A 24977-nucleotide genomic window follows, 5' to 3' on the forward strand; every position below is an offset into this window, starting at 1 on the left:
TGCAATGCGTGAAACATTACCTCCTGTGCACCTGATGGAGAAAATGTAAAAATAAGTTGAATCACCGTTCCATACACAGTGACAGAGGAATGAAAATGTTCAGTCAGGACATCTTCCATCAGAGAAGCTGATATTTACTCTGTAATTAGTTATGTTTGGCGGTATGGCTCTGTTCTGGGATCTCCCTGCCCTTCTACGTGCCTACATGGAAAGCCATGGGGCAGAGAGAGCAGCAGCAAAGACTGCCTGGAGTACAGACCAGAGCAGGATCAATAATAACAGAAACTGATTAATCAGACACAGCCTGGAAGGAGGCGCTGGAGTGGTGGCGGGTTACAAGCTGCTTGCAGAGGAAGCAACTAGAGTAGGCAGGCTAAAGCATCTGAAATAAGGCGCCTTGTACGGAATTTGCTGATGAATGCTAAGAGGGGAATCTGCTGAGCTGTCAGCTGCTTTGAGATGGGCTGCCATCAGCTAATGTGCTATGATTGTAGGTGAAGCTTGACTTTGTTGCCTGCCTGAACTAACACTGTGCTCAATGAATGGTTATTTTTAAAAGGATTTAGGTATAACCCAAGATCCTTAAGAATCCCCTATTTTGATCTTTTGTGTACTTTATAATACATGAATTTATGTCTACGATGTACATGCATTTTATAAAAGTTACTTTTCTGCTTGTGTTGCTGTGATTTAAACATATGTTCTTTTTAACTCTGTTCAGCACTTTGAGATGCATTTGTTGAATGACTTGTCCTTTATAAATAAAGTTTGATTGATCTGAAAGCGTCAGTCAGTGCATGCTTGTTTACTGTCCAATGTCATCAAAAGTCCTTCATTCAGGATGCCTGCTCTGACGTGATACAGTCCAGCAAAAGAAATCCTTCGAAAAATATCCTCGAATAATGTTTCCAACACGTACTGCTCCGTGGTCAGCGGTGTCCTGTCCACCCATTCCCAGATCTTTATCAGGGACATTCAGATCGGACCTGGTCTTTACATTTCCCATGCTTCAGATCTGTGTTTCAAAGGGAGAGACAGCCCTTTTACAAAGCAGAAATTCTTGCTAGGTACTACAGTATTTTACAATTGCTTTGGCTCACTTTTCATAAGAGTTTCCCAAACTGCTAAATTGTTACCTTTAAAAACAAAAATACATACTTACAAACAAAAACAACACTGAACTACAATAACTGAATAAGTGAAACATTTGTTTCTCTTTATTTCAACAACTTTATCTTGGTGAGCAGCATTGCAACATTATTGCGAATCACTTCACACTGCAGTACATGTCAGGTGTGCAGCAGTAGTGGAAAGAGTCTGCACTTTGTTTTAGACAGAAACAGCTGTGTTTTGTTTCTGTTTGGAGATACACATGTGCACACAGAGTGAACGTGTCTTCCTGGCTCATTGTCTCACATTATTTCAGAAACAACAGAGGCAAATGCAGTCTATTGTGACAGATCCTTGACACACAGGTGGAACTACACGTTAGCAGTGTGACCACCAGAGAGCAATGAGCACACCTCGCCCTACTTCCTGCTTCGACCAGTATCACAGACATCCATTTAGGATTAACAATGATACAAATAGTTTGCATCCTGCTGTTGGAAATGTTTTCTGTGTTGTTATATTAAACATTGTGCTTTGCATCTTAAGGCCACCACATATCACAATGTATAATAAAATAAAATAATAACAGAAACATAGAGGATCTTGTGTGATAATTGATTGTAGACACAGCATCTCATCAATGAATAAAGATGATACAATAGAAGTGGTAATATTTCACTTACCACAACACTCATTGAATTCACTGTAACTGGCTTTTAACTGGTCGATGATTTTGCTGAGATTGGCGATTTCTGCCAATAATTGGGTTTTCTCTGTACTCCAAGTGGCTTCGTCTTTTTTCACTATTGCAGCAAGAGGAACAACAAAACAGCAACTAAATATTCCCATGTAATATCAGAATATTACAATCTTTATGTAATCAACTATTTTCTTTACACCAAACTGAATTAGGAAAAACTCACTTTGGACCTCGAGACAAATGAGGACCAGGATCCCAGCCAGGAGGAGAACACACAACACTCGCAGAAACATTAAAGAAGTTCTGACATGATTCCTCCGCCCACTGACCACAGACACTTAAATAAATAATCAACATCAGGCTCAGAACTTTTAGGATACTGACATCTATGAAAATACACTAAATGCATGAAATACTATGTATAGCTGTAGATAACTCTAAGTGTCTATTCAAAAAACACAAGGACATTAAATGTAAACACGTGTTCAGAGGCAACAAAATAACACTACCAAACCACACAGAAAAATCCACAAACTGAAGCTTGGTGCTGGTCATGTCCATACCTGTGTGCTGAGCCCCTGTAGGTGCTGGTATATTTGGTGACATGCCCTCCACCCAGGGGTTGTCATACACTCTCAGGCTTTCTGCACTCACATAGATGTCCACTACACTCTCCTTGTCATACTCCCTTGTCATGATGATGCCAGGCTTAGCGTACAGGTCATCCGACGACATTTCAGACATCAAAGACCCAACTTAAGAATTGCTTTCACTGCTGTACTCCCAGTATAACAAAGTTTGTTTTTAATCCTGATATAATAGTTGTGTCTTTCTTCTGAAAGAGGCTGGACCTCCATGTTGGCATATAAAAAAAGGGAAGAGCTGAAAAAATAGGAAGTCATAAATACTTATTGTTTGGGCTTCTGCTTGTTCCTTTTAAATTTGCATGATAGCTACTTTTTGATATTTGATTTGCAGTCAACTACAAAAAATTATCACGATTGAGTGACCACTTATTGTTAACTGAAAATGCAACTGTAGGGAAGCTGAAACAAAGGACATGATAAATATAGATTTAAAACAACACCGTTTAGATAAATTAAATGAACAGTGCTTTACAAACCTCTTCCTCTTCCACAGAGAAAACTATATTTGAAGGTTTCTCTTCAAAAGTCATGTTTGGTGGATTTATTGGCATACTTTGTAGTACATTTCCTCTCATATATTACTCCAACATTAAAGCCCTGCACATCCATAGTCCATATATACAAGTGTTTTCACTTGTATATCACTCTTGATGCCTCAGTTTAACCGTAGCTTCTGAAGATACAGCAAAGGAGTTTAAGTGATCAGGTGACTTTGACCCAGACAACACAGGTTTGTCCTAAATCTTAAACTGCAGCAATAAAAAGCACCTATGACTTTGGTATTGATGCATATGAGCTAGCAATTAAAAAGACGCACTGTGATATGCAGCTGAAATAATCATTTCCTCAACAGTGGATAAAACTGGATTCAACTGATAATAATTCACTTTTTAATATGGATAATGAATACATTAAACTTTTCTCTTTAACTCAAAATTTGAACTCTTCATGCATAATTTTACACCAGAAGTGTAGTAAATTTTGTTGTGGTTCCTTACGTGGGCTTTTTAAATCCCTGGGACTTATAGATTTGGCTCAGCGCCCTTAAAAAGGACAAGAGTGACAGCCAAGTCCTCCATTGGAAGCCATTATAAATTTGTGTCAAAATTTCTGGAGCAGAGCAGAACGTACCAGTTTTTTAACTCGCAGAAGAGCTCACTTTTTTTTACTTTATCCACACAAAAAACATATCACATTGTTCACAAATGCCTTCTGCTGCTGCTGGTCGGGTAAATTTGCCAATACAACCTATAGTTTTGCCACAGTGGAGGTTTGTTTGACAGAAAGTCTCTATCTGTCTCTATTGTGTCTATTTTTCTATCTGTCTCTATTGAAGAGATGGTTACCTTGGTGACGTAAGTTAGTTGATTAAAGATCACAGGACTGGGTCCTCTGTTCTGAAGTTAAGCTATTTTCTGAACACCTGTTTGTGTCCTCTTCACTGAACACACACACACCCACACACACACACACACACACACACACACATTAAAGGAGACTTATTAGGCTTCTTATATTTTCTGTCTTATCTATAATGTTACAATGTCAGATGTTTATGTTAAACGTGGCCAAAGCTCTACTCTTGGCTCTTACTGATGTCATACAGAGCTCGTTTTCCATATATGGTAATAGGCCTGCAGCCTCAATAACAACTGGCAGCTCCTATGCTTAGTTTGTCTCTACCGCTGAGCGGCATAATCATCCTGCTTCAGGATCTTGGCCAATCAGAACACAGTGGGCTTTTTTTTTTGGGGGGGGGATTAGCAAGTTTAGCAATCCAGTTTAGCATCAGCCTTCAACAGCCAGCCTTCAACAGCCAGCATTCACACCGCAATTTCTCCAGAAAGAAATACAATGGTTGTTACAAAATAAAGGAAACAACCCATTTTATTACTCACCCAAAAATTTGTATTTTACAGCCTTCTGACCCAAATCAAGATTCTGTATTTTAATGAAAGAAAATGTGTAAAACAAAGCGTCTGATTTGTTATTTGCAGCCACATATTTGATTGGAAATGAGCAAGCTAATGCGTCTCAGCTACATACATTCACAATACTAAAGTAAATATCAAATTGATTGATATACCTTTCATCAGGGTGAATTTTTCAAAATTATAAATGATGTATATCAGCATTTTTATCGGTTAGTCAATCTTGATAGTGGTAATGTTGTATGTAATAAATCACTCAGTCATACAATTAGAATAAGGTCTTAAGAGAAAAATGCATTTATTTTGTGGTTTGTTTTTTATTACATCACAAACACAACAAATCATTAATTAATATAATATCAATCAAGTACAGAAGTTTATTTATGCATAGAGAAGGAGGAGAATGTGCAGTATGTTATTGGTATTTTGCACGGGTGAAAGCAAAACAGATATGGAAATGGAAAGAGTGTACCATAATTATTTTATTTTATATTTTTTTTAAAAAAAAGCGTTGTCTCACAGATAAAGAATAATGATTTGGTGCAACTTAAATCATTCCAGTTTTTTAAATCTTGTTGTATGGAAATCTCAGCACAGTTTTCACTTGTTTTTTCTCCTTTATTATCCGGCTGTCCAGTTCTCCAGTACCTGGGGATGAACAACAAGTTTAACCATTGCTAAAAATTAGACATCAAAACTGTTGAACATTGAATGGAAACAACCACAGAAAGCTCAGGTGTCTGCACAATATGCTCAATATCACACAGTTTCACTGTGGGCAGAACTTGCATACACATCAATTCTTCGTTGTCAGTATATAAAACACAGATCTAATATCTTCATCATCTGTGTTCTTTAATCTTTGAATTCAGACTTTGTCTCCTGAGCCGTTGTTGGGAACTGTGGGCTTTATTGTAAATTGATCAATTAATTAAGAAGGCGCATTTTGAATATAACACAGAGACAGTCAATAAATCAGATTTTACAAAATGTCTTACGTTTCGGTGACTCTTGTTCCATTTACCCATTTCCAATCTCCTTCGGTCTCTTCATCAGTCAGACCAATCCAGGTCTCCAGGCCAAATGAGCTCATAAATCTCTACATTTCAAAGAGACATTTGTGGCAGTTATAGTCAGTTATATCTCACTTTTTCTTTTCTGTCCTTTCAAAGAGATTAGGTACACCAAAAGAGCCCCCCCAACCCTTCGGACATGTCACAGGAAAAAAACACAGGTGTAAATAATGAAATGAATGATGGCTGCTTCAGTTTTAGGGTCCTAGTATTGATCATGCTGGCTCACTGTCACACTTTCTCGGCTTATTTGCTCACTTGTTTCCTACAATAACCCAACAGGAATTCCGCCATTTTGGGGTTAGTAGGTGCAATTGTAGGCCATTTTTCCGCCATTTATAGGCTCTGTATTTTAACAATCTCCTCCTTGAGAATTATTTGGATTGACTTTCACAGAAAACACTGATGAAAATGCATGCTAACTGTGAGTTTTTTGAGGGCAGTGTCCATGGCGCTGAATTTTGATGTTTTGCCATGAAACAGGAAATTGTTGTAACTAGAGTGTACATGGAGATGTTCATGCTGTGGTCCACACTTGACATACTGGTACTGGTAACTGCACCACGGATACGGCACATCACAAAGTCGGCCTCGTTCATTACTGCTTGCTGTTTTCATTTTCCTCTTCCATGTTTTCAATTTTTTTCAACCATGTTTAAAATCACAGGAACTGAACATATGTTTCTTAATCCATTATTGAAAAAATAGGTTTACTTTACTCCTGTGTTTGAAAACATGTCTGAAGATATTAAAATAGTAGGCTACTCAGTCAACAACAATTGGTTCAAGAGATAGAAAAAAAAATTGTCCACTCACCTGTTCCTCAATACTGGATATGATCACCAGTTCTGCATTAACATTTTTACAGATCTTTCTGCTGTCATTCCAGTTTTTCGTTTCGGTGGAAATTAGATAACAACTATTTCCAAACTTTTCCCAGTTGTTAGGACAGCATGGAGTCTCTGTTTAATGACACAAAATGGCATATATCCCCATGACAACATAAAAGACACAACACAATCCAGAACATCAAGCAGAAATACCACTTGTAGCCTATATGCTGTAGGCTACTCGATGTTGCAGACCAGCGCGTCTTTCCAAATTAGTTAAAAAAACTCTCAATATCTAAACAGCAGCTTAAAAGAAAAACCTGGGAAATATGCTGATTGACTTTAATTCTGAGAGTTAGATGATAGGTTGTGCAAAAGTCCAAGAGTAAAAATGTCAGCCGTTTTAGGGAAGCTATGGTTGCCTAGCAACTGCTCCCAGTCAAGAAATAGTGCATTACATAACACCTCAATTTACAATTTGATTTTTGTACAAATCAAACAAACGCTATTGTATTTAAATTAGTGAGCTTAAGCGTTACTCAGAGACGGGCTAGCTGTTTCCCCAGTTCTGGGCTTTCCAGTTTCCAGTGATAAGCTATCCAGCACAGCTATATATTTACTGTACATCCATGAGAGTGGCATCGATCCTCTCACCTCATTCTTAATTCTAAAAAGTGAATAAGTGTAATTTCCAAAATGTCTATTCTTTTAATTAAACATCAGATTTCATCCTGTCACTCACCAAGCTTTGTTTGTAATTCAGCTCTCTCTTTGGTGAGGTTGGTGTTAATGGCCTGCAGAAGCTTTTTCTCATTCTCTAACTGGCTTATATTTTGGGTCAGGAAGTGATTAAGACTTTCCATTTCACTGTAACGCCGCTGTAGTTTGTGTCTTTCGCTTGTCAGGTTGGCATTGTCCATCCACAGTTGATTTCTCTCCATGTTCCAGTTGCTTTTGTCTTGAATCACTGCCACATAATCAAACATGAAAGCTCAAAGGTCACTTGTATCACATACTGTATATAATCTCTATGAATTTGGAAGACTTACATTGGACCATCAGGACAATCACTGCAATCTGGAGGAGAAGACACAGCAGCAGCAGAAACACTGCAACAGCTCTGAAAAGATTCCTTTGTCCTGAACTTACATTGACTGAAGTGGCTGAGGACACAAATAAACACTGCTGATTTAATAGAGTTAATAAAAATAAAAGTTCTGCTTCATTAAAAGTATGCTACATTCTATTAACATTTGCATTTGACTTAAAGCAGTCTGTGATTGTACATTCACAGTTTTGATGTAACAAATATGAATATGATGACAATGTCTGATTTTTTAAAATTGTAATTCATACGAAAACAAAAAGCCTCTATGTAAAATGTAATGTAATGTTTTCCCCAACATATATAAGTAATCTTAAATACAGTATCCCGTCTATGTAGGACATATAGGACATATGAGACAGGCAGATAGACGCAGACAGACAGACTTTTCTGTTGGTTCCCGGTAGTGTTGTCCTGTGATTCCAGCGGCGTACTGCCCTCTGCCCAGTTGTTGTGATTAATCCTCACATTACTGCTGTTATCATAGAGTTCTGTGTTTCTGTCTTCCTTCTCACCTGTCTGAAATCTAACTTTTCTGATGAGGTCTGGCTTGGTATAGAGATCCTCAGCCATACTGCTTTCTTACTTTACCTAATTGTTCTCTGTCCTCTGTTTTGCTTGGATCACAGTATGTTGGCATTTATATCAGCAAACTGCAGCCCTAGGGAATAGGGAAGTAATTAGAGGTCACTTTGCATCAGGTTTAAATAAAAAGGGAAGAAAATAGAGGAGGAAGAAAATAACTGAAGTAAACTTGGAAGAGAAGATGCCCTGTCATAAATCATCGTAATTTAAAGCCCCATAGTTTCACCAGATTTACACTTATATTTACTCTAACTACTACTTATATTGTGGTAGTACATTTCTTAGTCAGTATCCATCTATCTATGAGTAATGCATCATTATCTATACTGTGAAGGTTGTTTCCTTTTCTGTTTTATTTGTGCAGTACTGTTACAACAGAAACTGCATGTGGTCATTCAATTTACACAGGACAATGATAAACTTGACACAAAAACTTGAAGTACCTGTCTTTTTTCTTTCTTTCTTGCTATTCTACCACCACTACATGTATTTCTGTATTAATTTATTCATTCTGAGCAATGACAGCTGAAGTATAAGATTTCAGAGATTTTGCCACTCTAAACAAAATGGAAAGCACAATCATGCAGCTGCAGCGAATAAAATAATTAATCCCACAGTTTCCTGTTGAATAGAGAATCACATGTGAACAATGTGCTGTGCTCTGTTTTACAATGGTTGTTAGTTTATTGTTTGATAGTACCTGAAAATTATAAAGTAAGACTATTGATGGCTGCCAACTTCCTCACACCTAAACGACAAAATGGGTAGATTTTCAAGTATCCCAAAAAGACCATTGTCCATTGGAAAGTGTGAACAAGACCTCTGTGGATCTGCTGGTTCTGAAAGTAAAATGGTGATGGGCTGGATGGCTGGGATGTTGTTCTTTATGTGCTAAAGAACCACTTTCTCAAAGCACTTCAGAATAGAGGTGAGAGCCACAGGGCAGTAGTTGTTCAGACTAGACACTGCAGACTTTTTAGACTTTTGGAACCTGCTGTATATTTATGTGTGCACACGTTTGAGCAGTAATGAGTTTACAGAACTAACCAAAATGGAAAGCACCTCCATACACATGCAACAAAAGGCTGGAAAGGTCATCTCATCAGCTCAGTTTCCTTTTAAGTACAGTCACATGTGTGAATGTACTGCTGTCTTCCTGCCACTGTCTATTTAGGACAGTCCAGAACTAGTAGTCTATCATTTCAGAAGCACACTCTCCAGACTTAGGACCAAACTGAACTGTCAGTACAGCTGAACATCATGGATCAACTGGATATCTATGCTAATGTAGAGAGACCATCAGGAAATCCTGGCAAAAAGAAGAGTTTGGAAATTTTTTCAGAAAGTATTTATTCAAATAAAGACAACATCCACACTCAGCCAAACAGAACTGGACCTGCAATCTCAGGTAATGAACACATACAAACAGGTTAACATGTGTACACACTATAATAGCATGTTGACTGCAGGTACATGAAAATATGTAAATAATCTTTATACTTCAGCACACACAAACAATAGACTATTTTCTAAAATAACTTTTCTACAGAAAAACAAAGACTTAAATGGCTTGTGTGGGTAAAGAAGGTAGAGTGCAAAGACGTTAAGGGATAATTTCTGTATTTAAATTTAATTAATAAAAATTTTAATTATTAATTATTATTTTAATTTACATGAAAATATTTTCATGTAAATTGGTGTCAAATTAAATGACTTGTAGGTACAAAACATGTTTGGCCATGAAACAGGCTTCAACTTGCAGCTGCGAACCAACTGCACTGGCTGCAATATATTCCATCAGGTTAATTGTGTCTGTCAAAATTAAGTCCACAAAACGTGCTTCTTTTTGCCGTTGACAGGCTTAGACTGTTATGTGAGGAGTCTGACATCATAGAAAGAATCCATATGAGTGATTCCTGATGACACCCTTTGTTTAGTTTTTAACAAGAAACTAGTCTCAATTCTCACTCCTGGGAGAGGCAAGTTGCTGCAGGAAGATGCCGTGTGGAAACGAACGAGCAAAGTTTGTTGTGTACATAGAGGAACTGCTACCAAGACTTTTTGCCCTAATGTTACTCCAACACAACAGACTCCTCTCTCCAACTCTGACGCACGTTTCCACCGTTGTCTTCCTGCAATTCGCCTCTCACGAGATTTCAGCAGATTTTTTGTTGGGTTTGTTTCTGCTGTGCAACTTTATTGTTTCTATTGTACATTGCTGTGTTTGTATGAACAAGGATCTGGAGCTTTGAACACCGACTTTTAGAAACATAACGTAACACTTCTTTTTTGTTGGACATTATTCAGTTGGCTTTTGAGGACATTTGACTTTACTGTTGGTGACTGCACATAACTCTTAATGAGAAATTAAATACAAAAAAGTTGTGTTAAGCAAGTTTTATACTTTCCGTGTCATCAGAGGGGTTACTTATGCGTCAAATCGATGGTATAGCCTCTGTGTAGGGTTAAAATTGCACTTAACCCCCTACCCTACGCCGTAACCTACGGCAAAGCCTGACATGCACCTCCTCAAAAATGTAACTACACGTCGAAGCAATGCGGACCGTAAGCACTGTGATTGGTCGGCTGGGAAGCCTCGCAATGCCTCAGAGCCGACAGGAAGTGTCCCGCACTTTGAAGTAACTTTTACTAGCGGCCAAAACAGCGGCTGTAACACGGTGGATCAATACATTTGACTGTCACAACCTGAGCGGAATGACTCGTTTCACTATCAGAATGTGATCCAGTCGGTCGATAAAAGATAAAAAGGCTATACCAGCCGCACATTTACAATTTTCCCCTCATTCACGTTAGCGGAGGGCTAAACCGGAAGTTAGCCTGCTCTGCGTTTGGGGGTGTAATTGCAGAATGACGGACACACCGACGCACAAGTATAAATGCATACGTGCGTAGGCTACGGCGTAGCTACACACGTAGACCGTACGCAGGAGTATAAATCAAGCTTTATGCGTAGGCTCTGAGTGGACATCCGCGTGCCTCCCATTGTTTGTAATCCTGCCGACTTGTTCCACTACGCTACAAGGGCAACAAACAAAGTACTGCGCATGTGTGGAACAGGTCCACCAAGCTGCCTCCAGAAAGTAGTATAAATAACCGTAGTCCATGTCCACGAATATGCGAAGTACGGCTAGGGTCTGTGTTACAAAAAAATCGTCATCAGAGGGTGTACGCGCAGGATCTGTGCAGATATCCGCATGCCTCCCGATTTTTCCGCTGACATAAGGTAGTATAAACAGAAGTAGTCCTCATCCGTGGTGTCCGCAGATGTTTAATAATGATCGTGGTTACAAGAATGGGAGGATTTTCTGGCCTTAACACAGCACAATACGGAAAACTCTGTTTAGTGAGCACCTAATAAGGAGGACTACATTATCTCTGTTAAAGTTTTAGCTCTGCATGTTAAATCACCAAACGAATCACTATATGAAACCATGTACTGCACGTTATTGAGGCAATTAAGTAGGGCTAGTTCACAGTGGTGGCTCCTGCAAAATCTCTCAGGGGGTCAATTGTTGCGATGATGGCTAAGGTGACCAATTCAATGGTCCAAGTCTGCTATAAGACAAGGATTGTTCCTTAGGCTACATACTGAAGTTCATTGTCAATATCTACAATGAATGAACTGTTCTCAGTTAAGATCAACAGATCTTTAGACCTTTGGATGTACTGTAAAGGCAACTACTGTACTTTAGCATTAATGAAAAAAAGGATGACTCACAATCATCTGATTTATCTGTGACAAACCTTTTATTTAGGAACAACAAATCAAGAATAAAGCGCAGTATTTACACATAAACAACAAGGCATGTAAGGGGAAATATAAAAGGTATATTCTATTGTTTTTGGTTTATTTTCTGTATTGCTTTCCTACTTATAATAATAATAATAATAATAATATTTATTTGTAGAGCACTTTTCAAAAACAAATTACAAAGTGCTTTAAAATAAAAGGGATAAAATAAAGTAAAATAAAATCGGGAAAGGTTCTCCTATAAAAGTATGTTTTAAGAAGGGACTTAAAAGAGTTCACTGACTCAGCCGACCTGATTTCCTCGGCAAGGCTGTTCCAGAGCCTCGGGGCCCTGACAGCAAACGCGCTGTCCCCTTTAGTTTTCTGTCGAGACTCTGGAACAGACAACAGACCTCTGTCCGAGGATCTCAAGGTACGTGCTGGTGTGTATGGGACTAAAAGGTCAGAAATTTAACAAGGTGAGAGGCCATGAAGAGCTTTAAAAGTGATCAATATAATTCAAAACTCAATTCTAAAACATACTGGGAGCCAATGTAATGAAGCTAAAAGAGGGGTGATGTGGTCATATTTCTTTGTTCTGGACGGTCTAAATAAAAGATATATAAAAAATGTAACGTAAAAGTGTGGATTAAAACTGAATAAGAGTCAGGTTTAAGATGGAGCTTCCGACAGCTAGCTACTTCTCCTTCTTCTTTTTACCCTCCTCTGACAAGATGCCAGTGATGGCCACATCATGCTACCTCCTCTTTCTTCTTCGGTTTCTGGCAATAAAAGAAAAAAACAACACATCAAATAATTGTTGCAGGTTAAGTGCAAATAACTTTAAATTGACTCACCAACACATATAAAACATGGCTTAATAACAATCACATTTAACATAATCATAAAATTTGGCTTAATAATAACTATCAAGATTATTAGCTTAGCCTATGGCATTTTACTGAGCATAAATTAGCCTAGTGGCTAGCGGACTTTTCCTCTCCTCATAGCTTAACAAATTACATGTATTATTTAAAATGTCTTACTCCCTGCTGTTAAAGTCGCTGCATCTCCCGACACCACGGTTGAATTTTCAGCCTGAACGTTCGTTTTGTACAGAAACTGGTTGTAGTGAGAGCAACAAGCTGGAGGACTGCCGAGTCCTTTTCAGGTAGCAGAAGTGTAGCTCTGCTGCTGGGCTCATGACGTAAACACGTTAGTGTGAGCCATCCCAGAACCCATATAGATTGCATTGCAACGGCCGCAGATTGAAAAAACTGCCTTTACATGATATGAGAGAGATCTGGGCGATATTCAGAGCCTAACTGTCTGTCAAAAACAGTCACAGCTAACTACTAGTGTGGTAGAAAGTGGTAGAAAAATATCCCCTGCCTTTGCCGCCATGGCGGTGTGTCCCAGTTGCCCTAATGAACAAGCGCCCCTGCTAGTTCGTCAAGGTTTTCAGACAGTAACGTTAAACAGGATGGTGTATCGGTCAGGACACAGGAATGAAGACGAGGAGATTTAATTTCTTCCTTTAACTGTATTGAGCTCCAGCAGTACTCATCAGAACATTCCAATATCCAGCAAAAAACCATTGCTATGCCCCTTTAAACATAAATCTACAATTACATAAATGAGGATATTACTCTTTGGAAATATAAGGAGCCTCACATATCTAACTAACCAGTTTACATCATAGACTGCATTAAAAGGGGTTTACATAAGGAGGAATGGCGACACCCTCTGGCTAGCCGAGGCTACTACAGAACATAGACTGTATATAAAAATGGATGCAGCGTCCGTGGCGTCACCCATTGGTTTCTGAAGAGCTGTTATGAAGCTCAAAATTAGTGGAGCTCTCCGGCGCCATCTTGGCAGCGCGTCACAGCGCGTCACTCCCAGATAACCAAAAATGGGCAAAGAGGCGGGTCGTAGGTGGAGCTGAGATGACTTTTTGCTGAAACCACTCCCGCCTGGCTCGACGTGACCGAGTTAGCTCATGCTAAGGAGCTAATGCTACATGCTACTCTGCGGTGCTGTACGGTGGAGGTTGGAACCTGCGGCTGTGTTGATACCAGTTTACCGACATTACCAGCTACAGTCAAGGTAAGACCGGAGAATATTAAAATAACTCACATATCTGTTATTGACATTATACTTCACAAGGTTTTAAATGCTTTTTAATATATAATTGTGGTAACGTTATTTTGCAACACTAAAGTTGGATTTTGTTGAGACCAACGTTAACAGTTAACTATGAATCAGTTATTAATTATCTTAAGTTTACTTAACGTTAATGTTACAACTCAAACGAACAATTTCAAGCAAATCAATTGACATACCGTTGGTTACGAGCGGTTACGAGTCGTTTATTTGGACGTCACCTCAGTATGTTACTTGTAATAAACGTAATAAGCTAGTGGTAGAGTCCTCAGTTACATGATGAAAGCTATATATCTTGTAAAACGTTAGCCATGGCTGCTATCACGTTAATTAATTCCCCACACCGCTATTTTGAGTAACGTTGCTGCTGTCGGCAGGGCTGTGTGGGATTATTATCTGGAATAGGACATTTGTGAGAGAAAGGTACTTTTTATATTTAAGGGGATATTTTTCTACCACTTTCTACCACACTATTAGTTAGCTGTGACTGTTTTTGACAGACAGTTTGGCTTCCATCAAGATTCTTGTTGAGGTTCTGATGCCTCCACATCTGCTACTCAAGGCGTAAACTTTGAGTCTAAAATAATGTTGCTAGTCTTGGCTACTGGACATTTGACAGCTGATATAAAATTGTCTTAAAAGGACAACATAAAAACGTTTAAAGAGTCTCCTTTGTTCCATTTTCTCTCACGTATGTGACATAATAGTGCTGTCAACATTAAAACACTGAGGCATCTTTTAGAGGACCATCTCAAAAAATTAGAATACTGAGGAAAAGTTCATTGTGAGCATCAGAACCAGACTGAGAGAGTTAATTAGCTGATTAGAGAGCTCTTCTCCAGTGATTTCTGTATAATTTGTAATACAGAAATGTATTTTTATTCTAAAATGTTTATACATTTTGAGATAGTGGAGTTTTTATTTCCAATGAGCTGTAAAACATAATCATCAAGATGAAAGCAAAAAGGATTTGAAATGCTTCACTTTGTGTAATGAATCTAAAATATATGAAAGATTCACTTTTTGAATTAAATTACGTTAGAAAATTAACTTCACCACACTATTCTATTTATTAAAGAATCACCTGAAGAATTTATTACACATTTTCCTCCCAGAGCCACACTGTGGATCAGATGTCCCACCTGGTGCCAGAGAGCTGCAGCGACCTGGAGTCCTCATTGTGCTGATGGGGTGGACTGACGTGGAAAGGCCTTCTCTCCGGTTCTCTCTTTCTGTTTACTTTGACTTTTAAATACTGTCCATATTTGTACCATAGATCCATTTAAAAAAAGATATGGTTTATGGTTCACTTGTAATAAATTCTATATATATTAGCACTCCCTGTCTTTACTACTTACTGAAAAGCTAATCGTATACCACAGATAAAACATGAAACATTAAAGCTGAACTCTTGCTAAAGAACACCAGTCTAGTATAAGTTAAAAAGTGAAAATACTCCCAACATGTTTCACATGAAATGTTGATAAGTAATTATGCAGTGTATTTCTGTGTGTGCAGGAGTATTTTTACTTTCTACCTTATACTTTAAGATAGATAAGGAGACTTACACCCGGTACCCATAGACTGTTTAACAGAGCCTGAAGTTCCTGTAGAGCAGAGGTCACTAATAGGCGGACCGCGGTCCGGATCCGGACCCAGCCGCCGTCCTCTCCGGACCGCCGACCTACAGCCCATTTATTATTGAGACTTACTACCTCGTGACGGAGCGTTTCTATTTTAACCCGCACAGCTTTTCTAGCATTTACTGTACTGGTTTAGAGGACCAGGAAACTCACAGACCAATCGCATGTGCTCCAATCGTCTCATGTGACGCTGCTCAGCCAATCAAATCTGTGCATACCGATGCTTGCGAGTCCAGTCCGCGAGATTCACCAGAGACGTTTTGGAAACACACCCGAATTGAGGAGACGAAAGATAAAAGAGATTTCACATGACTTTTAATCAAGAAGGTACAGATTTTTACATGTACATTCCTCCCACGGGCAGTTCAAAACCAGAATATCTCATAGATCTCCAATATGCTAGCTGGAGCTCACGTTTCTCACTGAACAACAGAAAGTAGGAAAGTGGTAGCTCTGTAAGAGGAAATGAAAGAGAAGGGGAGGCATTACAGCTGTTCATTTGTTATGATGTGTTGAGTGTTTATTATAAAATTGGTTAAGACTACACTTCATCACTTCAAGCTACACTTTTTATTACATGTTTTCTAAAAATTAGGCACTTTAATTTAGTTTACTTAAATTTAGAATTTATTATTTGAATAGTTATTATTTATTATTCTTCCAGTTTGATGTGAAAACTGACTGAAATATTATTTGATTTGACAGTCCGTTGTTGACTAAAAACATGTGTTGATACAACTATAGGTTATAGTACTGAATGATAACGCAAGTTCGTCGTTTTTATGTTCCGGACCTTTGCTTCAGGAAATTTTCTCTAACTAGACCTCTTTGAAATCTAATTGAATACCCCTGCTGTAGAGCCTTGTTTGTGGCTCTGATATAAGTCTAGTTTAAACACAGAATAATGTGGGCACATCCAAACCATCCTGTGGATAAGTGCTAAAACAAAGAATGATCTGCACAGAGTAATTGTGAATCCCACTAGGTGTTCTTTTATTGTGACCTTGCAAACTCTGAGGTCTCAGAGCTGACCGAATGCACATGTAGTAAATAGGTGAGTCTATACAATGTAAACTACACAAGACGTTCTCAGGTCGCAATAAATGACACCTCCTACAGGGCTTCAAAACTATTCAGTGTGCAGATAATTCTTTGTTTTTCACTACAGAGTAACTTCTCAGTCAATGTCACATTTGTCTCTTAAAGAAATGTCAAAATAAAACAGTATACAACATCAACCTTTCATTTTTTACTTGCTACTAACAAATATGCAAAATGTTAGCCTATAAATAACATCTTAATATTTTCATTTACAGCTGTTAACTATAATATATTAAGTTTAGATCACACTATTTAAAATTAAAATATGAAACTGATGATGAATGAAGAATGATTTTATTATGTATAATTAGTTTGATACACTTAATAACAAAGTATTCCTAATACAAAAGCAATAGTTGAATAAATTAGACTCTTGTCTTGCATTCATGAAAACATCAATATTAAAAGGTTACAAATTTAAAAGTAGTTTTGTATGACTTGAAATGTGTTGAGTTATTATAATGATAGAATCTGTTGATAAGAACCCAGTGTCATAATTTCACATCAGTAGTGTTCAGGTGTTGTGAGTAAAAAGAAAAGCAGGAGCTGTAGAGATAGAAGCTGGAGCTGTTCTCTCCTGAAGAGCTGGACACAGCTAATCACATCTGGAGGGTTCTGCAATCAGCTCCTCTGGCAAAGACAACAATGGGTAGACAGTTGAGCAGCTTCTTCCAAAGTTCCATAAAGCTATGGAACTCTGAAATCGCCTCAGCATGATAACCTCTCTGGCATGTGACAGTAATTGGGGGTGGCAATGTGAAATACACCGTTTCCTCATATGTGCAATATACAAGTTTCTGCTGGACACTGTGCAACAATAACTACTGAAGTCCAATCTTATTTTATATTTCTTATTGACCTCTACTACCTTTTTAGGCAAATTCTAACCCACCAAACAAACTCAGAGGCGGCTCTCACACACCTAAATTCACGCCTTAACTAAATCATTGCCCTAGTTACAGCCCAACCCAGCTGTCTGCAGGCATAACGCGACAAAAAAGGTGGATGAAAATCTCTGCAGGTAGCCTACAACAGCTGTTCGGCCGAATTATGCATCCACATCTTAAGCTTATCAGAAACGTCGCTGATCAAACGCAGTTATCACCTCAGATTTTTTTCTGAATCTCAAGAATGTGTAATAACTTATTGATGACTCTAAACTGCATTTAATATGTACTTAGAATCAATCATCCCCACTGATTAACCCCACAAAGAATAGTATAACGTTATCGTTTTTAAACAGTAACGTTACACTTGGAGGTGCACGGCTCTTCTCGGGAGAGACAGCTAGCTCAAATAGTGGCATCAGTGCTCATCGGTGTGACAGTTTCAGGCAGAACTCCGCAGCCACTCCTCCCTCGGCTCTCTGCCTTTAAACCCTTTGTGTCCATCGGGATCAGGTGCAGCCACTTATAATAGTATCTGACTAGTATCTAACTGATTAATGATTCCGTTACAGGACGTAGCTAAATCTCACATCGTTAGTAAAAGTTACCGTTGACATAACGTCAGCTAACTGAGAGCTGAGCCTTTACTCACTTCACACAGACGCCTTTTCTTCAAAGCATCACAAACTAAGGTTAATCTAATAATGTTACATTTTGGCTTCTCTCTTCTTGCTGACTTGTCTTTGACTCATTAAAAGCTGCGGTTAGAACACACTAACTTACTTACTTACACTAACTTAGCAGCTTGGGGCTGCTCGTATCTGGCTAATTAGCGTAACGAGCTAACGTTAAGCTAACAAGCTATATGCCGACAGCGATACCTGTTAAATGTTAACACATAAATAAAATACAGGAATTTGACTCACCAAGTAGAACACGGATTTCCTGGAGGTTCTCTCTCCAATGAACTGTACAGCCTGCCATTATTCGTCCGGTATCTGCATGAAGAAATGTCCAAAAGGCTCCGACAGGCTGAGCCTCATGGCTCAGTGTAGATGAGTGAGGCTAACAGACGGCGGACCGAGCGCCCAAGTTTTACGTGGGTCAAGGATTTTAGTCATCCGACATGGATTTTAAGCTAGATGACCGTAAAAACACCATCAACGCTACTGACCACAACAAAGCTCCGGCGGCTATGCTAGACGACATAACTCTGCCCCATGAGGACTGCAAACTCCTTAGGAAAGCGAAAAAAAGATTGCTGACCTTATGGAAGACATCCGACGATTTTCAGAGGAACTCAAACAGAAAGATTCCCTGCTGACTGGCTTTATGGATGTGGCTTCAGTACAAGCCAAACAGATTGTGTCCCTTAGCACAACCGCTAACATCCAGGACACCGTGTAATGGGACCCCTCTCGCCTTCCCAGGCTTTCCTCCTGCTTGACTCCGAAGCATCGGTCAACCTGGTCTGAAGTGGTGGTCCGTGGCTGTAAGAGAAGCTTGGATGGGGCTGCCTCTCCTCCGCACATCAGCCTCTCCAACTGCTATGCAACCCTGTCTGACGACACTCCGGTCCATCCAGAGGATGCACCTGCAGCTTCGAGTCTCCCTGATACGGATCTCTTTCCGCGGACAGTGCCTGCCGACACTGTTGCATCTCCTTCACCAGCTACATCTCCTGCACTGGCGGCAAACGGTAATCAACTGGGCCGCCGGTCTGCCACTGGGCCTGATCGGCAGCCATCATCCCGGTCAAAAACCTCCGCTTCCCGACGTAGGATCCTGAAGGAGGCTGTGCTCAGACGCTCCGGAGGCCGTCTCTACCCTGCACCGTCGGGTAGCCCTTCTCTCAGGTATGTTACTGCTACTCCAACACAACACTCGGCAGCTCACACACTCCATCCTCAGTCCGCACGCAGTGTTGAAGCAGATTCTGCTCAGTCCTGCTCTGGAACCCCACAACCGGCATCTCATTCGTCCTCTTTTCTCCCCAACCACACTAATAATTGGTGACTCCATAACCAGAAACATCCGTTTCTTCAACGCTACCACTCACTGCTTCCCCGGTGCCACCACGGCTGACATTTTAAAAAAACTCCAGGACCTAATGCCATCGCTCCCGTCCTCCATCACAAGAGTGATAGTCCATGTGGGAACAAATGACACAGCTCTTCAGCAGTCTGGACTGACAAAATCAGATTTTAACCATCTTTTTAACTTTTTTAAGCAGTGTGGAAAGTCCGTTTTTTTCTTTGTCCCATTCCCACTGTTGGTCGCGGTGCTGGCCGCTTCAGTAGACTCCTTGGCCTCCACGATTGGCTCCAGTCCGCCTGCAAGGCTCACCGTGTGTCTTATGTGGATAATTTTAATATTTTCTGGCAAAGAATGTCTCTTTTTAAGACAGACGGACTTCACCCAAATAAACGGGGCTCAGAAATGTTAGCTGCTCACATACAGCATGTGGTGCGGTCCAGACATGACTTACGCGAATGACTAATCGTTCATGCAGCACACCTGGACACACCACCGGTCACTGAACAGATCTCTGCCTCACTGCCACAAACAACTGTCTCCACCTGCTGGCATGTAAAGATGTCTGCTCCCAGCACTGTTCCAAAGACTTATATTCCTGTCATCATCACGCATAGACCAGTAAACCGAAATGTGCACATCCCACACAGAAATAATAGTAATCTCTTAAGGATTAGGACAACTGCACCAACTCCAGCACCCAGAACAAACTCATTTAAAATGGCTCTCTTCAATGTGAGATCTCTATCAAGTAAGACTTTTATCTTAAATGATTTTATCTTGTCTGCAAATCTAGATTTTATGTTTTTAACTGAATCCTGTTTGCAGATGAATGACTATAGCCAGCTAGCTGAAATATGTCCGCCTCAATATGATTGTTTTAGTCAACCGAGGGTCAGTGGTCGTGGTGGTGGGCTAGTGAGCATGTATAGGAAATACTTAAAATGTCATCAAGTACGCTGTGATGAATTTAACTCCTTTGAAGTTCTCACTCTTAAAGTTGGAGGGCTGCAACCTATCATATTTGTCGCCCCCCAAAACTGCCTGGAGGATTTTTATCAGAACTTCCTGAATTTTTATCTACTCTGGTTTTAAATTATGACAGAATTGTTCTTTGTGGCGATTTTAATATTCATGTTGATGACCCCACCAATGTTAATGCAACTGACTTTTTAAATATGGCCACTTCTTTTAACTTCAAACAACATGTCAAAGGGCAAACACATAACCATGGTCATACACTGGACTTGGTTTTTACCCTGGGTGTCAGCATTTCCTCTGTGGAATTAGTGGTCATGACCATATCTGACCACAGATGTATTGTTTTTAGCTGCGATTCGCCTGTTACTCATGCCGCCTCACCAAGCTCCGTGTGTTCTCGTATTTTTAATTAACAAAGTGTTTAAAGTTTTGCGCATTCTTTCAGAGCCAAAGCCAACACCTGTCTGATTCCAACACCAACAATCTGGTCGATCACTTCAATCATATCTGCTTGTCACTAAATATTACTGCTCCTCTAAAGGTTAGGCCTACATCTAAAGCTATTAAGCAACCCTGGATAAATGACAGCATTCGCAGCCTAAAAAGGGAATGCAGGAAAGCAGAGCGCAGATGGAAAAAATCCAGTCTCCAAGTCCATTACCTCAGTCTGGAGGATTTATTAATTAACTACAATAACATGGTTAAGGATGCGAGAACACACTATGTTTCTGAAGTCATTACTACACATAAACACAATCCCAGGTTTCTGTTTAAGACTGTGGATCAGCTGGTAAACCCAACCCCTCCTTGTGCCTCAGCTGGAAGTAATGATGACTGAATTGTTTTTATCTTATTTTACCAATAAGGTGGTGTTAATCAGAGCCTCTATTACCCCCGCGGCCTCTTACTCAGAGGTTCCTCACCAGCAACAAGAGAGTTTTAACTAGTTTTATCCCATCGACTTCTCTGAGCTTTTAAAAACAGTGTCACAAATGAGAGTGTCCTCCAGCCCACTTGATGTAATAGCTACAAGTTTTTACTGAAAGTAATAGATTCTGTTGGGCCCCATTTGATCTCTGTTTTCAACAGCTCCCTATCTACTGGCTGTGTCCCTGATTATTTTAAAACGGCTTGCGTGAACCCACTTTTAAAGAAACCTGATTTAGATCCCTCCTTTCCACATAATTTTAGACCAATTTCAAAATTGCCTTTTATTGCAAAGATTCTAGAAAGAATTGTGTCCAAACAGCTGCTCACTGTACTGGAAAATAACAAAATATTTGAAAAGTTTTAATCTGGTTTTAGGAAGTACACAGCACACAGCACTGAGACTGCCCTGCTTAAAGTCACCAATGACCTTTTAATGTCTGCTGATGAAGGTATGTGCTCAGTCCTGGTACTCCTGGACCTTAGCGCTGCTTCTGACACCATTGATCACAACATAATGTTAGACAGACTGAGGCACTGGGTGGGGATCTCTGGTACTGCCCTAGAATGGTTTTCATCCTACCTGTCAAATAGGAAGTTTTGGATGTCAAATAATTTCCTCTAGCTGAACTCAGACAAAACAGAAATCCTGGTCATCGGATCCCAGCAGATGCCTAAACAAATACTGCCATCTGCTGGTTCCCTAGTAAATCACATTAAGCCTGTTGCAAAGAACCTTGGTGTTTGGTTTGATAGTAATTTAAATTTCGAGCAGCACACCACAAAACTTGTTCAGTCATGTTTTTATCAACTTAGAAATACAGCAAAAATTCGATCTATGTTAACTTTTAAGGACACCGAGACCATTTTACACGCCTTCATCTCATCATGCCTCGATTATTGCAACAGCCTTTTCACCTGTTTAACCCAAAAATCTATTGATCGACTCCAGACCGTCCAGAACTCAGCTGCCAGGCTTTTAACCAGAACAAAGAAATATGACCACATTACTCCTATTTTAGCTTCACTACACTGGCTCCCAGTTTGTTTTAGAATTGACTTTAAAATTGTATTGATCACTTTTAAAGCTCTTCATGGCCTCTCACCTTGTTATATTTCTGAACTTTTAGTCCCATACACACCAGCACGTACCTTGAGATCCTCGGGCAGAGGTCTGTTGTCTGTTCCAGAGTCTCGACTGAAAACTAAAGGGGACAGAGCGTTTGCTGTCAGGGCCCCGAGGCTCTGGAACAGCCTGCCCAAGGAAATCAGGTCGGCTGAGTCAGTGAATTCTTTTAAGTCCCTTCTTGAAACATACTTTTATAGGAGAGCCTTTCCCGATCTTATTTGACTTTATTTTATCCCTTTTATTTTATTGTATTTTACTAATTTTATATTTATCTTAAACGTGTATTTTAGTCTTTTCAATGTTTTCTTGCTTTTATCTTGTATAGTTTTTGTATTATTGTCTTTTGGGTATTATTGTCTTTACACTTGTAAAAGCACTTTGTAACTTGTTTTTGAAAAGAGCTCTACAAATAAAGATTATTATTATTATTATTATTATAGTTGTCACGAAGGGCAAAATTAGCGATTTGCACTAAAACCATTTTTTGAACCAGGCTGTAAACATGTTTTATTCTGCTGTAAAGTTGGGAATTTTAACATGGGGGTCAATGGAGATTGACTCCCTTTTGCAGCCAGCCTCAAGTGGCCACTCGATGAATTGCAGTTTGCAACGGAAAGTAAACGAAAATCCTACGGTGCACAGGTGTGGTTTTTAACCACCCGACATGCAGTTCTGATGAATCATACTGTCCCCTTTAGACCTTGGGAGACTCAATGTTTAATGTCTTTGATCTTCTCCTCTGGAACTTCCTGTCAGAGGAGGAATCCAAAAAACAAAAACTGTATGACTTACCTCTTCAGCTTAGTGTTTAAATACAGTACAAATATTTTCTCCTAATTTCAGGTGCTGGAGGTAAAAGAGTAAATAAGAGTTCCTGCAGTGCTGCTGCAGTGTTTCTGGGTCTGCTGTGTCTTCTCCTCCTGACTGGACTCATAACTCTGGTTTTCCTGTGTGAGTACTTTGTTAGCATGCTGATGAAGCACTGAGACAGTGATGTTGGTGAACAGTGTTTGTTCATTCATTATTCATGTGCCAAACAGTCACCAAAGGCAAGTCTGAGTGGGAAATGGAGATGGTCCTGTTACACACCAGTTACAACAACTTGACCAAAGAACTAGACCAGCTTCAGACCAGTTACAACAACCTGACTAAAGAGCAAGACCGCCTCCAACAAAGAGTTGAAAACATAACCATGGAGACAAATGATCTTCAGAAAAATCTTCAAGGTAATTATTTCTTTCTTTATTCTGGCTGACTATAATCACTCAAAGTAATATTTAAATTCACCATTTTAGCACTTCATTATCATTTTTACATACTTAGTAGTGTGTCTCCTAACACATTGTGTACACCACGGTAAGGCTTTTGTGAATGTGGAAACTGTTTTTGTAAAACATTACATTCCTCTGTGGTGTGCAATATATGTGCATTTGACTCATAACAGTTCAAAATAGCACTGTAGCAGCAGGACAGAGGGTCAGTGACCTAAGGGGAGAGCAGTGATTGGTGGTTATGTAGGGACTGAACCCTTCTATAGAATTTGACCTCTAACCCCTTGTTTTGTTACCTCAGAATAGTACTGTAGCCTTCTATGGGTTTGAGCGTTATTTTGCAGACTCAAACCCTTCTATGGTACCAGTACAGATATACAGGTATCTTTACCAGTACCTGGTACAGATACCTAAACACATCCTATATAAGCTATGTTTGATGTACAGAGAGACAGAGTGGCCATTGGGCTGGGTCACTCTCCAAGCTGCTGCAGAGCTTGTAATTGATGCTGAACTCCTTGATTTAATAAACTTTTATGATCAAGAACAGTGTCAAGCGGGTTTCCTCTCAACACATCATCGCAGCATTATTGTTCGGACACCACACCTCAAAGAGCTAACTCCTCACGTGAGGCTAAGGCTAAGTTCAAGAAGCCACTTTTCTAAAACGTGTTGCTTGTGTACACTGTGGTGATTCTTTTGTGAATGTAAAACTGTATTTATTAAAACACATTACATTCCTCAAAGAGCTAACTCCCCACCAACAACACCTTCACATCAAAGCTAGCTTTGTTGCGTCCGGCACTAGTGTTGTGTCGTTCAAAGAACGTTTCGTTCATTTGACCTAATCTTGTATGTGACTCAGCAGGAATGGGTTGTCTCAGTGAGTAATTCGTTCATTTTTACACATGCGTGAATAGTCTTGGACTTTTACGTTCACTCGTTACACAGCAGCTATAAGGTCTCCGTCAGCACAGGAAACAGAATTGATTAGTTCATGACTCTCAACTGTGGGTCTCTGGGTTTGAGTCATTCATTTGTCCCGTGACAGCTTGGCTACAGGGCTGTGGTAAGCAGGCAGCACAGGAAACAGAATTGATTAGTTC

The 24977-nt window shown here is 39.6% G+C and overlaps 2 protein-coding genes across 4 annotated transcripts in view; one reads left to right on the forward strand and one right to left on the reverse strand.

Moving 5' to 3' along the window:
• Positions 1-4769: 4769 nt before the first annotated feature.
• On the reverse strand, positions 4770-8737 carry LOC123969894 (asialoglycoprotein receptor 1-like). Of its 3 annotated transcripts, none has more exons than XM_046047666.1 (7): positions 8682-8737; positions 7783-8057; positions 7341-7454; positions 7034-7258; positions 6278-6423; positions 5387-5487; positions 4770-5036 (listed from the first exon to the last, which is right to left on the reverse strand). In XM_046047666.1, exons 2-7 carry the CDS (start codon positions 7967-7969, stop codon positions 4871-4873), a joined length of 939 nt encoding a protein of 312 aa, XP_045903622.1. In that variant the 5' UTR covers positions 7970-8057; positions 8682-8737; the 3' UTR covers positions 4770-4870. The 3 variants fall into 3 exon arrangements, with proteins under 3 accessions (XP_045903622.1, XP_045903621.1, XP_045903623.1); XM_046047665.1 differs by lacking the exon at positions 8682-8737 and adding an exon at positions 8425-8507; XM_046047667.1 differs by lacking the exon at positions 8682-8737 and adding an exon at positions 8425-8500 and having other exon boundaries at positions 7783-8049.
• A 93-nt stretch (positions 8738-8830) lies between these two features.
• The window catches only part of LOC123969897 (CD209 antigen-like), a 30977-nt gene continuing 14830 nt past the window's right edge, over positions 8831-24977 (forward strand). Inside the window, exons 1-3 of the mRNA XM_046047669.1 lie at positions 8831-8909; positions 23444-23551; positions 23641-23826. Of these exons, the coding sequence (XP_045903625.1) occupies positions 23667-23826 (160 nt within the window). The 5' untranslated portion in view covers positions 8831-8909; positions 23444-23551; positions 23641-23666. The remainder of the gene's footprint in view (positions 8910-23443; positions 23552-23640; positions 23827-24977) is intronic.

Source organism: Micropterus dolomieu, linkage group LG04 (assembly GCF_021292245.1).
Source record: "Micropterus dolomieu isolate WLL.071019.BEF.003 ecotype Adirondacks linkage group LG04, ASM2129224v1, whole genome shotgun sequence".
NCBI classification, from domain to species: domain Eukaryota; kingdom Metazoa; phylum Chordata; class Actinopteri; order Centrarchiformes; family Centrarchidae; genus Micropterus; species Micropterus dolomieu.

Bases quoted from the DNA above. Each gene is read 5' to 3' on its own strand.
- LOC123969894 (XM_046047666.1), bottom strand. From the start codon at position 7,969: ATGGCTGAGGATCTCTATACCAAGCCAGACCTCATCAGAAAAGTTAGA. The intron at 7,455-7,782 runs GTCTGTCTGTCT...TTGTGTCCTCAG, and splicing joins TACCGGGAACCAACAGAAAA to CCACTTCAGTCAATGTAAGT. The intron at 6,424-7,033 runs GTGAGTGACAGG...GTCATTAAACAG, and splicing joins TGAATTACAAACAAAGCTTG to AGACTCCATGCTGTCCTAAC.